Here is a 16,291-nt window from a genome sequence, read left to right as displayed (position 1 = left end):
TGAAAGTTAAAACTGATCTAATAGCAGGAGGCTTTGGAGGCACAGCAAAGTGTATAAAAAGGACACTATTTCATTTTTCTTTTTTTAAAGAAAAATGAAAAAGAAAACCAAAATAGGCCACTACTGAGGCTTAAAAAAATCGATGTAACAAAAGGAAATTTCTGAGGTTTTGTGCCGTTTTGTGCACTTGAGTTACTTGCAAAAAGACTATATTCAAAGTTGAGAAAGTAATGAAATGTTCTCCAGGATGTTTTGGGTTTTTTTTTTCTGTTTTCTAATGATTTGCTTCTTTAAAAGGCATTATCTTGTCAGCATTTCAAAGCTTCTCTTTGTAACCCTCTAAAACACTCCAGACGTTTTCTACAAGAAGGTTTTAAACTCCCCAGTATAAGCAGGTGGTCTGTTGGTATTTGTATGTAAGAAGCTAGCAGATTGTATTGTAAAACAGACTGGACTAAGTCTTTGGGGTTGGAGGGAAAGTTAATGAATAAGATTAACATGCAATGGCTTTACTATAGTGAGATCCACACTATCAAGACCATTGTGGCACATTATAATATAAAGATGCAATGTAAATATGGGGAAACTCCTTTGCTTAGTGGACTTGTTTCTTACATGAAGGGAGAAGTTGGCTTTGAGGGAGTGTTATGCATGAAATCCTGATTTTAGCTGTACTAATGCAGTTAACTTGCTGCTCACATGTGAATGGGGACACCACGTAGCCCTGCAGCTTTGATCAGACTTTTGGGAACACGTATGGAGTTCCTGCCTCTGCTGTAGACATCCTGTGAGCCTGGTTATCCAACAGACCAAGGCTAACATGTTCACACTAAGGAAACCACAGGAGAAAGTACAACGGGTTTCTTTATACCAGTTTTAATTTGGTGTAGAGTTCAGTTACTCATAGAGTTACTATGAATAACGTTATGCCAGCTAGAAGTCTTGCTGGAGGACAAGTGACATGGAAAAAAAGCGTCATTCTTAAGAGAAAAAGGAACTCAAGAAAGGAATAAACCATCATTAGCAAAGTTGACGTGCAGATTCACAAAGGGATATTTTGGCCAATGTATGTATTCTTAGACATTCTTCAGTATTCACCTTAAAGACGCTGGTAAGTTTAATGAATCAAATAATATGCAATGTGCATTCTGACATATTTCTCTTTTAAAAACTACACTTTTGGAAAATTTATCAAATTCCTTCTAAAATAGATTTGAAGAGACACAGCCAACTTGCTGAGTCGCCAGATATGCCTTTCCTAGAAAAAATTAGATGTCTTTCATTGATGGAAATTACATTCATATGTGAATTACACTCATATATTAACCTGACTGACGTGTATGATCAGTTTATGGAACTAACCCTATGGGCTACTTCTATAAGAAGGAGCTTTCCAAATCAAATCCTCAAATGATAACACAATAATTTCTAATAAGGATTTCTCAGTCAGCTGGTACCCTGGAGCTAGTGCTCTTCAGGCACTAATTTAAGGTTTTAAAATTTTTTTAGGCCTCTAGAGTTGAACTTCCCTGTTGTACTTAGAGACCAGGTCAGCACAACAGGCAATTTGAATACATACCCTGGTTTTATTTTCACTGTGTCACTCCAACATAACAGTGACAAGGGCAAATTCTGTCCTTACGTGATGTTCATTGACCTTCACAACGACCAGGAACCTTTCCTTTCATGTCAAATCAATATTGTGCGATAGATTTTGCCATCAGATGTGTTAACTTCAACATGAGCTGCATGGATGCACCTACACTCAGCATTTCACCCAAACGCTTAACACCACCGCAGGATTTTCCCAATGTTCCTGGGCACGAAGGATAAAACAGAGCAACTGTGTCCTGTGGAACAAGGTAGACCAGTCAGCCAGAGTGAAAACGTCGCAGGCAGCCCTCCAAAAAACATAGCTAGAGCATCTTTGTTGTCTCAAGCCGTGCAGAGGAATGCACGACACGTCTGGGGAGAGAGGGCTGCGCACCAGGCACGCGCCAGCGCAGCCAGCGGGACTGTAACCGCGCAGCTCCGGGAGACGCCGACTGGCTCTGCAGTTGCACGTCCTGAGGAGGACTAAGCAGCTCATCCAACCTTGATACCCAGGCAGCAGCCACCCAAACGTCAACACGTGGTCACCAGGAGCTGCAGTCGCTTGCTGGGTGCTTGCTCTTCAGCACAGAAGCAGCTGAATCATTACAGAACAAACAATTGTCTAAGCTTCAACTCTTTTATAGGAGTTCCTTATAATGAAAGTGCAGGATTGGCAAATGCTTGTTTGGGGTTGGGTTTCTTTTTTTTTTTGAAACCTAGATTTTTGAGTCCTAACCAGGCTGCTTTTATCAGCTTGCCTGACCTGTTCTGTAGCACATGGATTGGGATTTCATCTTGCGAGTCCTCCAGTAAGACACTAACTTGTGGCTGAGACAGTTTGTAACAATTTTATGAACTAGAAGAAAAAAATGAAATAAATTTTTTATTTTATTTAGACAGATATTTGGGATATGATTTGGAACCCTATTAAAGGGGCTTTGTCAAAGTGGTCTGCATGACCCAGAACGCCTAATTTAAAAATGAGGGTGATGTAAGCTTTTACCATGGTCTAAGCTTTTACTGCGGCGGGATCCTCTTCATGTCATCCCTGGTTCCTGCGGCTGCCGGACCGCCGTGCTGCCGTGGGAGGGAGCAGCGCTCTTGGCTGTGCCGCCCGTCCGAGCTGGTAGCGCTTCCCGCCAAGTGATTCGGATGCAGTGGGAAAGGTCAGCCCTCGCCCGGACCTGCTGCAGTTCCTGCTGTGCTGAGCCTGGCCAGGCCGGGAAAATATTCACTGCCACCCGTGTCTCCCACCCCCTCCATGTGGGCTCGCTGGCTACATCTCCCTGGGCACAGGAGAGAGGTCTGGGGACATTTTCTGGCATGGAGGCCACGTGGCGCAGGGTGACTCGTGTCCAGATTATTATACCCTCTCATCCTGCATCCAAAGTAGGAATGGCTCTTGGTCATAGGACCTGTTTGGGAGGGTGGTCATTGCACCCAAGCACTACCAGGGACCCTCACAGCCTGGTGGCCCAGACAACCGTGCTCCAGGGTGTGGAAGGGGTCCCTGGTTGTTTTTCAGCTCACTGACATAGATGTAGCTTCTCCAGCCAGCAGCAGCCCTGCCTGAAGCTCCCCCATCCCACCTGCCCCGTCTTCTGCCTTTACAGCTGGGATAGACAAAGGGGCACCTTTAGGGCATGAGTTTCTTGACCTATTTCAGACGTACTTTTGGATAAGTGGGACTGTGCCCTATTTTCCACCCTTGAGTGCGAGGGGAGCACCGTCTGCCACCTGCGCTGGAGATGCTGGGAGAGAGCCACGCACCTCCCGGGCACCTCCTCGAGTCAGCATCTCCAGCCGGGACGGGGAGCGCGGGCGCAGCCGGGGTGGTGGGGCACAGGGCACGTGCCAGCACCCCTCCCCTGTCCCTCCCTGTGCAGCCCCCGGATGCCAGGGAAGGACACAGGAACCATTTGCGGGTGGGAGTCAGATATAATGGAGGGACTGAGCAGCACTGGCAAATACCTGGGAGGGCAGCAGCCAGCAGAGCTGGGGTGGCGGGGGCAGCCAGGGAAGGTGTCTCCCCGCTTACCCCATGGGGGAAGGCGAGCGGAGGGGGACTAAAAGGGCGGATGCGCTTCATGGCAGTCCCTGAGCATCACCAACAGCAGCGGAGCAGTTAAAGTGTGGGGAGCCCTTTTTTGTTTGCTACATCTGAAAATAGCAGAGTTTTGAGCAGAGGCAGCGCTGTGCTGACATTTGTCCCTTCGCCACTCCTTGCCGCTCAGTTCATGGGGCAGGAAGAGCCACCCGCTTGGAGATGGAGCCCGGCTAACGAGGAAAGCCTCTCGAGGAATGGGACATCACTTCCTCGGGGCTGGCCTGCTAAAAATAGCTTGGCGGGGATGAATACTTGTGTGAAACAATCCGCAACCCAACATGATCTGGTACACGCTGGAATTTTTTTAGACTAAAATGAGGCATAATGCGAGGCAGGCAGGGAGGGAAGGAGGAGAAGCCCATTGCCTGATTTCTGACATCTCATTAGGGGTCTCTGGCAGTGGGGAGAGAGGGGCAGATATCTCCAGGAGATGACCCAGGGCAGGGCATGGGCTTGGGGACCTGGCCAGCCCCCTTGGGGTACCTAGCTCTTGGGGTACCCAGCTCTCTGCTTTAACTTCAGCAGGATCCCAGAGAAATTTTTTGTGCTGCAAGACTACACCAACCCATTCACCAGGAGCTAAAATACCATGTGCTGTTTGTTAACCCTTGCTGGTAATGAAACCATGTCTTCAGTCAGTAGGAGAACATCGCAGCTCTCTTGCAAAGAGGCAGACTGAGCTCCCAGAAGCTGCCAGATGCACATTTTTCTCACCCCCTCCTAAAATATCACTGTCATTTTAATTTACTCAGACGAACGAGCAGTTGACTAAACAGTCATTCATTATAAAATTCCTATTAAGAAAAGAGACACTTGGGATAATTTTGATTGATTTACTTGGCAGAATTTTGATAGCTACTGAAAAACATACTATTCATGTTTAGGTGAAAAATAAATGGAGTCAAATAAGTGTCACTGCATAGTACTAGGAGGTATATACAGCCACATGTAAAAATGCATAAACACAAACATTTCTGTACAGCAACTTTTCCTTTCAGTCTGTATAGAGAAACACTGGTTTATAATATGGGGAAAATATAAAGCAGACATACATGCAACAAGGACATGACAGTTACATAGGTCCCACCTGCCTCCCAAGAATTACAATAATAATAACAATAATAATAATAATAATAATAAAAGCCTTTTTCAGGGAAAAAATTTGAAACCTGGAATGTTTTCATATTGAGGTTTCCAGAGAGCTTCAGATGTCAAACATATCTGAAGGTGATTTAAAGGCTTGATTCAAAGCCCTGTGAAGGCAATGGAAAGACTCCATTGGTTTCAGTGAGCTTGGGGTCAGACCCAGCTATTTAACCACGATCCCATTCTGCCCTCCCCCAAAATCCAAAGTTGAAGTCTGCAGATAAAAATAAACAATCGTATCATACAAAACTTTGTATATAGAATACAAAAGGTAACCGTTGACTTTTTGTATAAAATACAACTTTTTGATAGTATATTTATTTCACATATGTATAAATATAACCCAAATAATATGATTTTTATTATTCCTACCAAAATATTATTACTTTTTGTGTTTTTTTTTTTTACAAAAGTTTACAAAACAAATAATTCTTTATATTTACAACCCAATACTGCGAAGAGTGCCCGGTCAATGATGAAAAATAGACTATAAGGGTAGTGCACTTAGCCATTGCAAAGAAAGAGAAAAAAGACACTAGCTCCGTTCAGATAGAAGTGTTCTGAAGAAATGATATTGGATTCAAGTTTTGGTTGCAAGAGTCTTTCACAAGCTCACATTTCAAATGCATCAGGCATATGTTTACAGGACTGCAAATGGCCTCTACCTTTGTTGAACTTACTTAAGACAGGATGAAATTTTGATCCCGGGGATGGCACTCACAGCCCAGTGTCTTCTCAACTCCAGGCTGAGGCCAATGGGACTACCTCAGCATTGAATCCACCACCAATGATATCCTGAAGTCTTGGGACCAGCTCCTCAGCTGAACAATTTCTTTACATCATTTGAGGATCTGGAAAACAGTCTGGTCTTAATACAGAAACCAGTGGTGGCTTATTGAATGGCATGTGAGGGTAGTTGAAGTTACCAGACTTCAGCGCCCATCGCTCATGAGGATACTAACTCAGCCTCGGCGTTAGTGTCATCGCAGTTGTCTGTTCCTACCAGAGCTTCGGCAGGCACTGCTGACCTGCTCATGGACGGGGCGTGTGCCTGTCTGTGAGACAGACGAGTTGATCTTCCCTCCACTTTAAACTCATGTAGCTACTATTTCAGTCTAGTTTTGCACAATTTATAGGGGACTCATTTGTTAGACCGTGTCTGTATCTCTCCAAACTTAGATGGGGTGCCAGTGACCCGGGCTGAAAAACTCTTTAAGGACTTGGAAAAATTTGTACTGGCATATCAAAGGGACCGCATGCACCCCAGCCAAAACTGGGGAGAAGAGGGAGCTTTCTGGGCAGCTGAGCCACCACGTTACACGATGCAGGGGTGCACAACGATCACTGGCTGGGGCAGCAGAAGGGACTCTTCAGCAGGCTTTCTCGTCCCTGTTATGAAAAACATGTCTGGGACTGAACAGCATCACGGACCAGCCCGCCTCAACTGGCATATCTAGCTAAATGCCCACGTTACACCTTTCCTGGAGGTGCTGGTGCTCGTTTGTGTGATGATGCTTCTTGAAACATCATGAAAAATTGTGCCCACATGAAATGACAGGGTGAAATGACTGGAAAAGCCTTATTAAAACCTCTCTTGAGAAATAGGTCAGATAAGTGCAGAGGCTATTGTCAAGTAGTCTACTCATCCCACCACCACTAACAAGGATGAATAAAGCACTTGCATGGGACAGAGCAATGCCTCTTGGCACCGAGGCATCTGAACGTAGGCATTGTATTCCTTTGCCACATCTAGTTTTAGCTAGTTCAGAGGAGGCTGTGAAACACGTCGCACCACATCATTTTAAAGAACAGCATTTTCATTTGAATTGCAAGATCTGTTCCCATCTATGAATCCTCCTGTCTGACTCACTGCGGAGCTGCTTTATAGTGACATAGCACCTCCTTCTGATGCCCTTATTGACCAAGCCTGTAGGAGAAAATTTATCACGGTTGAGACTATTCCCTGGCACCGAGGTGAAGCGGTGTGGAACAACCTGTATCCTTACTGCTCTGCTCTGTTAGCCTCTGGGGCAAGGTGGCTGCAAACTGTCTATGGGAATAGTCCTTGCCCCAGGTTAACTCTCTAGTGATGCACAGAAATTGCTCAGGGCAATGTTAGCTGGGCCATCCCCCAACCCGGAACAGATGATTGAGTCCAGTGCCCAGAAATATTCCCCAACACTGTTTCATTTACCAGCACAGATGTGGAGCCTCCTACTGTGAGTAACCCAGGTGGTTATAACTGATCTGCATGCTAGCTTCAGGGGCAGAGCCTCTCGTACTCTGCCCGACGGAGGCTGTGGGGACCTGGGCCATCATTGGACCTCTTTCAGCTCCCCCCATATGGCAAAGGGAAAGCGGGATGGAGCCAAAATGCTGTGCAATCAAAGCGGTAGCCTCTCCCCAGACAGAGATGCTGGCATTTCTGCTGGGGTAAACCTGTTCGATAGAAGAGGACTGGGCTGAACTACCTGACACTCGCCGTGGGTTAAGATGAAAATTGGGACAGTGGCTTAGCTGAGCCACTTCATGCATCTGCCCTCCTCTAAGCTGGACTGGGAAAGTAGTCGGTGAGGGTCAAATCGTGAGCACCCTTCTCACTTAAGTTGTCCATTAAGTCACTGGAGTCCCTGGGGTAGGGCAAGGTGGCAAAGTGAGGATCCTGAGCTTTGGTGTAGTTCATCTCATGTTTCCCTCAATGCCCCAAATGATTGTGCTGCTGGCAGGACAGTAGCCTCCTCTGATACTCGCTGCAAGCACTGATGAAAGGGAGAAAGCGAACGCTAGAGCACACCGAGTCACGCGCCGGATGATCTGTTTCCTTCTTCCCTTGGACGAGACCACTTACCCTTTTGTGTGCTACAAAACATAGAGGGTTTAAACCAAAATCATCGGGAAAGCAAATGTGAGTTTGTACTGTGTAGAAGTAAACAGTTTTTGTAACGCAATGAGATTTACGCAGGGCCTGATGCTGTCAGGGCAGAGAAGTCCCGAGGAAGTTAAGGGCTGCGAACACGATGACTGAAGAGCTCTGGACCACTTGCGCTCTTACTTGCACTCAGAGAAATGATGTTCCACAACCCATACCACTGTCTGGTGCTTGCGTGTGTGGGAAGCTAAACACATTTTTCCACGCAGCCCTCGTGAGAAGAACGGATGGGTTTGCTGTGTGCTGGGCACTGATGTGGGGAACAGACCCTTCACGTGTTCTCACTCCTTTGTGGCAGGCATCAATATCACTTATGTTATCATTCCATCAGGGGAGACTTCAGTTTTGTTCCTAGAGCAACTCTTCAAATAGGGCAGTCGCCCTATGTGGTATTTTAAAGGACAGCCCAGTTACTGGAGTGTAAATTAATAAAGCAGGTTGTTGGCATCTAAAGAGAAAGCTAATGTCCTTAGTGCCTCTTCATCTGGTTCACCCTTGGTACTGTCACTTACGAGTGGTTCCCCAAAATTTCATCGAGGTTGATGTCTTTCATCCAGTCATCGTTACCAGGTTCCGTTTTCAGTAAAGAATCTATAAAGTCTGAGTCACTGTTGAGCGCAGGTCCTATACTGTCACCTTGCTGGTTCAGAAAGTCAAACGCTAGGTCATTACCATGGTCACTTCCTTGGTAAGCCCGAGAGTTTTGGTTGGTAGGTGTGAAACTGGTTGATGGCAGAGATGACGGAGGTGTCATACTTGCTCCTGACTGATTCAAGGTAGGCACAGTCTGTCCTCTCAGCTGGTTAGGTCTTATGCTGAGACCTCGTAGTGAGCCAGCAGATTGTCCATTTAGAGTCTGGTGCATTTGGTTCAGAGGAGGCCTCATTTGGACTCCCGCTGTTAACTGATTAGGAGGTGCCAATGCACGTTGAGGAAAATGCTGGTTGCCTACGTTGCGTTGCAAAGACTGGTTAGGATACGGAGTGCCGGTGGGGAAACGGACACCTGCGGGTTTCAGTGCATCCTGCTGCTTCACTGCAGCTTCTTGCGGGGCCCAGTTCTGGGCAGTGGCAGTAGCTGTGATCATCACGTTGGCTGGCCTTTGTGTGGGGATACCTGTGGCTCCGTGGTTCAAGCTGGGCCTTACTTGCTGCGAGTTGACCACAGACCCCGTCCCAAAAGCCGCTACGTTGTTTCCCTGCGTCATGGTTTGCTGTCGAGACATCATGGGGTTATTCTGACTGGGCAGAACTTGATTTTGGTTTCTGTGTGGCTGCATTTGGTTCATTCCTGAAGTCACATTGTATGCGCTTGGTTGGTTGCAAGGAAGGTTCCCGTAGCAGCCCATACTCCGAGCGGCAGGAACAGAAGGCATTCGGGTCCCAGTGGGGGTGGACATGAGGCTGGAGCTCTGGGGCATGATGCTATGAGTTGAAATTGGGTTGGATAAGGACATGTTGTTGGAACTCATACTCACAGCTGGTGAACCACCTGGAAAGGAGAAAACAAAAGTGTTAAAACAAACATGAGCGCATCAATGCATGGTGTCATTCAAATACCAACAGGTTAAAAATCCAGTTTTCTAGCAGCAGAATTTCTTGAAGGAGATACTTTGCTCTTAAGAGGACTTGCATGAACTTGCTCAAGGCCTTAAAGATGCCTATCATCCAGAGGGTGGTTTGGTCTGTATGAAGCCATTGGTGGTCTTTCCATCCCTTCAGAAGACATCAGATAAGCCAAAACCAGTGCTCATTGTAAGAGAAATACTGGAGCAGGGAAGGACAGACAGAACCACTGGGCAGGAGAGAAGAATTTTCTGCCTTTTTTTACAGAAGCGCTAAACAGCTCAGACAGGATAAAGCCTGTCTAAGTGAGCAGAGGCAGAGAAGATCAAGAACTTTTCTTCCTTACAGGGCATGGCTCATCCTGGTTCCCTCTAGAGACAATGGGGAGTGATAGGCACCATCATCAGGCCCCTTTTCCACCTTTCTTAGACACCTAAGCAGTGGTATCTATCCCTTCTAGAAATGCCTGTCCCAGGTGCTAGCAGGAGCCAAGACTGTGTCTCACACATTTGCAACACTCAGAACCTCCCTCCCAGCCAGGTGCTGGGAGAGCAGCCCAGCCCGGTCTGTGACCTGCTTGTCCTCCCGCGTGGCGGCCGAGCAGGCATGAGGACATGGCCTGGCGAGTGCCACCCATGTGCCCCTTCTGAGCTCCATTCCCAGCTGGGCTATGGCCATTTGCCCCTGCAGAAGCTGACTTGCCCATGAGGGAGCCACACACGATACCCGGTGTGCAGGCATTTGCTGCACATGAACATCACCTTTTGTGCATCAGAAAACCAGAAGTTATAAGTTAGCACGAATCTACCATTTGTGGTTAATTCTGCTCAGTGGAGGACTTTCCTGCACCTGACATCTGCCAATGAATCACAAGAAGAGAGGTTTCGCTTCTCTTCAGCCTCCAAACCTCGACACAAGCTCACTTCTGTGGCAGATTTGTGGCTACATAGTCTCTATTTTGAGGCCACAATAAGTCACTTGTGCGATGTAGGCTGATTACTTATGCAGTGCAAAGCTCTGAATTAATCCCTGAGAGATTGGTTGAGGAAGACCAAACATTTTCTAAACACAGCCAGCGTAGGTGGCACTGTGGAGAACCCCCCTCTGCACACAATCAGCTTCTCCACAGCTTAATTCCCTTTGCTACTGTCGCTTCCAGTACAAGCCCTACAAGAAGTGCAGCTAGGAGAAGTCAGGTTCAAGGCAAATGAAAGGAGATGTTTCTTCACACAGCGTGTGGGTCAGCCGAGGAAATCTTTGCCACATGGCACAGTACAAGCTAAATTCTCGTACCACTTTGGGTGGCTCCCAAGGTGTGAGAAAAACTCTTGAATGGGCTTGCTACCAAGGTACCACCACATTTCGGGAATTCCCTGATCCTCTACCAGAGGAGGAATGGAGGAACATGCAGCCCTGGAGCTTTGCTATTTCATAGGTAGCAACAAGTAGCAATTGTTGGACATGGGACACTGCCTTGGTTTGGTCCTTCGTACACACAACAAAACCAGACTGAATTTGACTAACTTTGACTACGTCATCAAATCTTATTATATATTAGTCTGTGTGATTAATTTTATTAGTTGGTCCATCATTAATTCCTTCTTACCACACAGGTGCTTCAGGACTGTGATCATGCCTGCAGCGTTCTCCAAATACGTGTGGCATGTTTTCCAGTCCTTCGGTCCTTCTAAGCTCTTTTCAGAACTTGACAGTTTTCCACATTTGATTTCAAGGCTGTACATCATAGCCGGTCACAGTAATAGCTCTTGCACATCTCCAACATGGATGTAAAGTAACCTCTTTTTTTCTTGTTCAGCATCATCTCAGACTATGTTTGTTCTTTCGCTTGCAATCACACAGCCTCTTCCCAGTGATATCTATCAGCCATTTCCTTATGTGCCATGTTAATTTTGTATCACTCTGGTTTCTTAACCAAAATAGGCAGTACGAAGTCAGATGCTTTAAAGGACATTGCCTGAAGAACTATTACCTTTATCAACCAAAGTTGTGGTTTCATTGAAAAAAATACCATGCTAGTTTGAAAAGATTCTTTTACATCAGCCCATGTTGCCTGACATTAATTATATTCCCTTCCTAAATTCTTTATTATTCAGGCTGTATCAGCTCCCCAGTATTTTTGCTGAGCTTTGCAGTAGGTCACTAGGGCTGCAATTACCTACTTACTCTTTTAATTTTTGTCATGGCATTAGCAGTCTTCCTTGGAGTTTCAAGACTAAATAAAAAGTGACATTAAGAATTTGGAGAACCTCTCAGCCAGCTCTTTTAAAACTCTTGAAGACAAATCATGCGCATACATATTTAAAAAGTCTATGTTTAGAAACAGCTGTTTAATATACTGTTCCTGTTGAAATTTCACCATAATGATGTTCAGTTCCCTCAGACTGGAACCAAAGAAAAAATTATCATACATTTCTGCCTTTTCTGCATTATTTTTATACATATGCTATTTCCATTTAGTAATGGATGCAAAGGATTCCTTTTTTCCTTAAGTACTTAAAGATAATCTCTTCCCAAATCATTGTTAACACTGAGTGTAGCTCCACAACCAGAGTTGCTTGTTCCAAATCAATATAAACATATATACCTAAATTAAGAAGCTCACCTCATCCTGGAAGGCAGGCTTTTCCACAAACTGGCTCCAAGCAGGAGACACTTGACTGTAGAGAATGTAATTGTCCTAACAATTATGTCGTCCTAACTTAAGCACCTAAATTCAGTCCCCGAGCTGGGCAGTCCCTGGGACAGGAGATGCTATGAGGAGTCCACCTGGTTTTACCCCCACAGGTACAATCAGATTCTCCTCCCCGTTGTCCCAGGGAGCCCCTGAATGAAGAGAAGAAAGTCAGTGCTCAGCAGGCAACCTCACGATTAGCCCCATCTTTGGCTTTGCTAGTGGGTTGTGTGTTGCTCACTCCCTCTTGGAAATACTCTAACAGCTTTTCGCAGGGCTGATAGAGATGGGGGACCCTGATTCTTTGCTCCCGTATGCCGGTGCTGAAGAAGAGGAATGGCACAGAAATCGGTGGCATTTTGAAAGAGCTGGTTCTCTCCCTCCAGCTGAACTACAAGTTTGTGGAGTCACTTCACTTGCTGCTAGGATGAAGGCCCTCCCGGGGTGACCCTGCTAGCCCCCAGGGCCACCATCGCACTGCTCCTGCAAACGCCACGCTCTTTAAAGAGCACAAGTGGTCGAGACGTGGGTTGTACTTGTTGTGCAAAAGATGAAGTTTCCTCTTTCTTTGTATTGCTATTTTTATCCTTTTATTTTTAACGCAAATATTTTCCGTTCTGATTTCTTCCAGATGGGAAGAAATGTCTTCCCCGGCAGTGCTGTGTACAGCAGCTGGGCACCCCAGGCTACGGCGATTCGGAGAAACGCCTTCACTGCCCGATTCACCTGCTCTTGTCTTGGGGGTTTCTTGCCATGACATGGCACTATGGGGAAAAGCATAGAGGAATAAAATGCTTAACCAAGTGTCTCCAAGCCCCTATGTAATTTTATTTAACTTTTTGTCTCTTCTTCCCTGACCTGAGCAAAGCTATTCCCAGAAAAAGGGAACAGATTCCCTGCTGTTACTCCCTTATGCAAGAGTTTCCTAATCCCTCCATCTGGTAGCTTTGCTGTGAGCTCCCAGCACAGCCCTTTCTCCCAGGCTCGCCTGAAAAGCTGCTCCCCTCCTTGGGCTCGCTCAGCGGGGACTTGAGATTTGAATGGACAAGTGCTGCCAATCCCACATGTTTCAAATCCAGGAGATGGGACTCCAAATACCATGAGATTGGCAAAAAGTCCATCAGATTAAGAACAACAAGAAGAGCCACATAACAATGGCGATCTACTTATTTTGGAGCCTTTCACAAATGTGGCTGCAGTCATTTCCATTTTCTCTCTCGGGCTAGAAATGGATTGTTTTTAAGTAAAAACCAAGGATCTCAGTTAATCATTTGATTCCAGGAATGAGCCTTTAAACAACACACCAAATCACGGGATACCCCAGCAAACCGCTAGCAACACATTTGTTTTATGAGTGCAGGAGGTACCAAGCCGGCAAGCAGGGCTCTCTCTGCCCTGTGGCATTGCCCTCACCATGGGTCTTACGCTGGCATCAGTGATGCTTGTGCAAATTTACTGAAGATGATAAATACTCAGGCCCGTTAGAAAGCAGCAGTTTCCAGACTGCAGCAATCTTATCGCTGCTGGAACTTGTAAGCAAAGCAAAGGAGTGCATGAACATTGCCTAAGCAGGCCAGCCTGGCCCGTCCACGCATAGCCAGGCTGTTGGTGTCGTGGCCAGCAGGTTGGGCAGAGGGTTGGCACGTGAGCGAGCTGCACTTGGGAACTTGTTAAAAACATAATAGAAGCTGAAAAAGTTTTGCTACAAAGGACAGGTAGGAAGGGAAGACTCAGATCCCTGGTTGAATCTGCAGAGCCAACAGTTACGGAAAAACAAACCAACCAAACCATCTTTTTTTTCCTCAGTGTGTTGTATACAAAGATATTGTAGAAGGTAAAGGATCCTTTTTATACTTAAATGCACAGATGCTTTACAGTATAAAGACCATCCTTTGATCCCATCTGCTGCATTTCCTCCCACCTCCTCTCTCTCCCCAGCATCTTTTCCTTACTCTGCCTTTGCTCTCAGAGCAGCCTCCAGCTAACCAGCAAGATGAACACCATGAAAAGCCAAATAGGCAGTCCTGTGCTCCCAAAACTAGACCCTCCAAAAAGGTGAGGGCTCAAGAGCTAAAACCACGGGTTAGTCCTGAAGTGTTGGGCATTTTCTGCCCTGGGCAGTTCTGGCTGAAAGCAGGGGCTTTTACCCCACTGTTTGACGGATCTGTTGAAATGCTGCTTGTAGAGCAGCACTGAGGCCATGACCGTGGCATGTTAAACAGACCAAAAGTTGAGATGCTCATGCTGGTTGCCCATGATGGCGTCATATGAGATACTTAAAAATCAGTATGAGGGTCCTCACACTGTACATGAGCAGCCATTCAAAGGGCTGGGTAGTGCTCATCTCAGTCTCTGATGCAAGACGTACCACGTACATGAGAGAAGCATCTGGATAGAGTGAGGTTGCACAGTCAAGAGGACACCTTTGTATCAAGTATTTGGGTTCACTGCCTCAGGCAGTGCTAATGGGGGAGCCATCTCTTTCCCTGTGCCTGAGACAGGCAGCATCAGCCTGGATGAACCACCAGCTGGTTCTCCAGATCATATATCAGCACTTCTCAGTGGTGAGGGGCAGTAAGGCAAATAGCACAGGAGAGCAGCAGCCACCACTCACTGCCTCTGCGGTGATGTGAGTGGATACCCAGAAAATCAGGCCCTTGTTATCAGTGCACAAATGACTCTTCTGGATGGTCTTCCAGCTGGAAGGAAGGAAGGAAGGAAACAGTTTCATTTACTACATGGGCACTTACCAGGATATTGGTTTGCTTGTTGCATGTTGACCACATTCCTTCTTTGGTCTTTATAATCTGGTGGTGGTCGTGTCAAGTGTCTGTTCAGCTGATCTTGTGGAGTGATTTTCTCCTAAAGGATTAGAGTAGAAATATATTAATTTGCTTTTCTTTATGCTTTCCTGGCTCTGTGTTTTGCCCACCACTTTCTTTTCTCGGTATTTACAAAGCTGAAGTGTTGCTTCCTTTCACCCTGTCTGGTGGACAGGGGAGGCAGCTGTGAACCTGTGCCATCACCCACTGAAGGCTGTATGGAAACCTTTCTGCTGGTTGTATTGTGTTTGAGGTATTATTGTATCTGGTCTAACTTTCCTTAAAATCACTGAGAGTTGCTCAGCCTCTGCGAGCATTGGCCACGTCTGCACTGCAGTACAAAGTGTCCTCCAATGTTCTGCACCTTCTTGCTCACCATCCTCATCAGACAGAGGAGCCTGATGGTTCCTCATGGCTCCCTCCCTGCCTGTGCAGCTGGGTTTTCTTTCAGAGAAAGCACAGAGGCAGACCGAACACCCAGGTCTAACCCAAACACACAGCCGGGATGCAGCTGGGGAGCAATGAGGGTCCAGACCTGCAAAGTCCACACCTGCCCCTCGGCTGCGTCAATGTTCATCAACCCATTTCACCCATGCTGACGTCTCAGCGTGCACAGCTGGCAAAGAGCATTTCAGCTTGTCATCCACAACCCCAGCCATGCCCACCCCTCACTCTCTCCTTCCTCCTACCCTAGAGGAGCTCCCACAAAAATCAGCAAAACCCATGGCTTTGTCTTCCCCGGTCCTCTCCTCACCAGGGATGCCAGCAGGACGCATGGCCAGGGTTTAGCAAGGACAGTGCTGGGCTGGGCTGGCTGGTTTTCATGCCACTCATCATTGCCCTGTGCTTCCCCGTACACGTACGTGGTGCTGTCATTCCTCTTACACTGGGCGTGCAAGCACTGGGGGAAGGACAGCGGGGAAAGATTGCAGAAAAAGCTGATTAGTAGGGGAGATTTTTTTATGTTTGGGCACGGACACATCTCTGGTGAAGGGAAGATAGAAATCCAAGTCCTTGAACTGAAATTTGACTACCTGCCCTGTGTTCATAAAGATCTGGGAAGCGCAAGCACTGGAGTCAATGGCAAATCTCTCATCAGCATCACCGTGAATTGATGCCTCCAGAGTGCTACTGCCCACCCATGAGCAACGACTCCTCGGGATACATGGCCCCACGGCAGGAAAATGTGGGTTTGACCACCTCAGTCACTGTAAGTCATTGCCGGTGCGCACGTGTCCCCTGGAGTCGTGGCTACTGGGCAGCTGCTGGGCTGGCTTCACCCCTTCTCTGCAATGCGCCCGAGATTCCTGCCTGGCTGCCAGAATGGCAAACTGGCTTGTCAGCGTGAAAAAGAGTCAGGCCCTGGCTGGTGTTGGATGTCCATCAGAGGGACAATTTGGGGATCTTCTGCTTCAAACCAGCACGCAAACAGACCTT

General features: G+C 46.8%; 1 protein-coding gene across 1 annotated transcript in view; it reads right to left on the bottom strand.

Annotated features, from left to right (window-relative positions):
* Positions 1-4,522: 4,522 nt before the first annotated feature.
* MAML2 (mastermind like transcriptional coactivator 2) overlaps positions 4,523-16,291 on the bottom strand; it is a 217,716-nt gene continuing 205,947 nt past the window's right edge. Inside the window, exons 4-5 of the mRNA XM_075140113.1 lie at positions 14,783-14,894; positions 4,523-9,266 (exon numbers count right to left, since the gene is read on the bottom strand). Of these exons, the coding sequence (XP_074996214.1) occupies positions 8,284-9,266; positions 14,783-14,894 (1,095 nt within the window). The 3' untranslated portion in view covers positions 4,523-8,283. The remainder of the gene's footprint in view (positions 9,267-14,782; positions 14,895-16,291) is intronic.

This window comes from Calonectris borealis, chromosome 1 (assembly GCF_964195595.1).
Source record: "Calonectris borealis chromosome 1, bCalBor7.hap1.2, whole genome shotgun sequence".
Lineage (NCBI taxonomy): Eukaryota > Metazoa > Chordata > Aves > Procellariiformes > Procellariidae > Calonectris > Calonectris borealis.
Note: the sequence above shows the minus strand (reverse complement) of the source record. Positions and strands in the feature narration are given on the sequence as shown.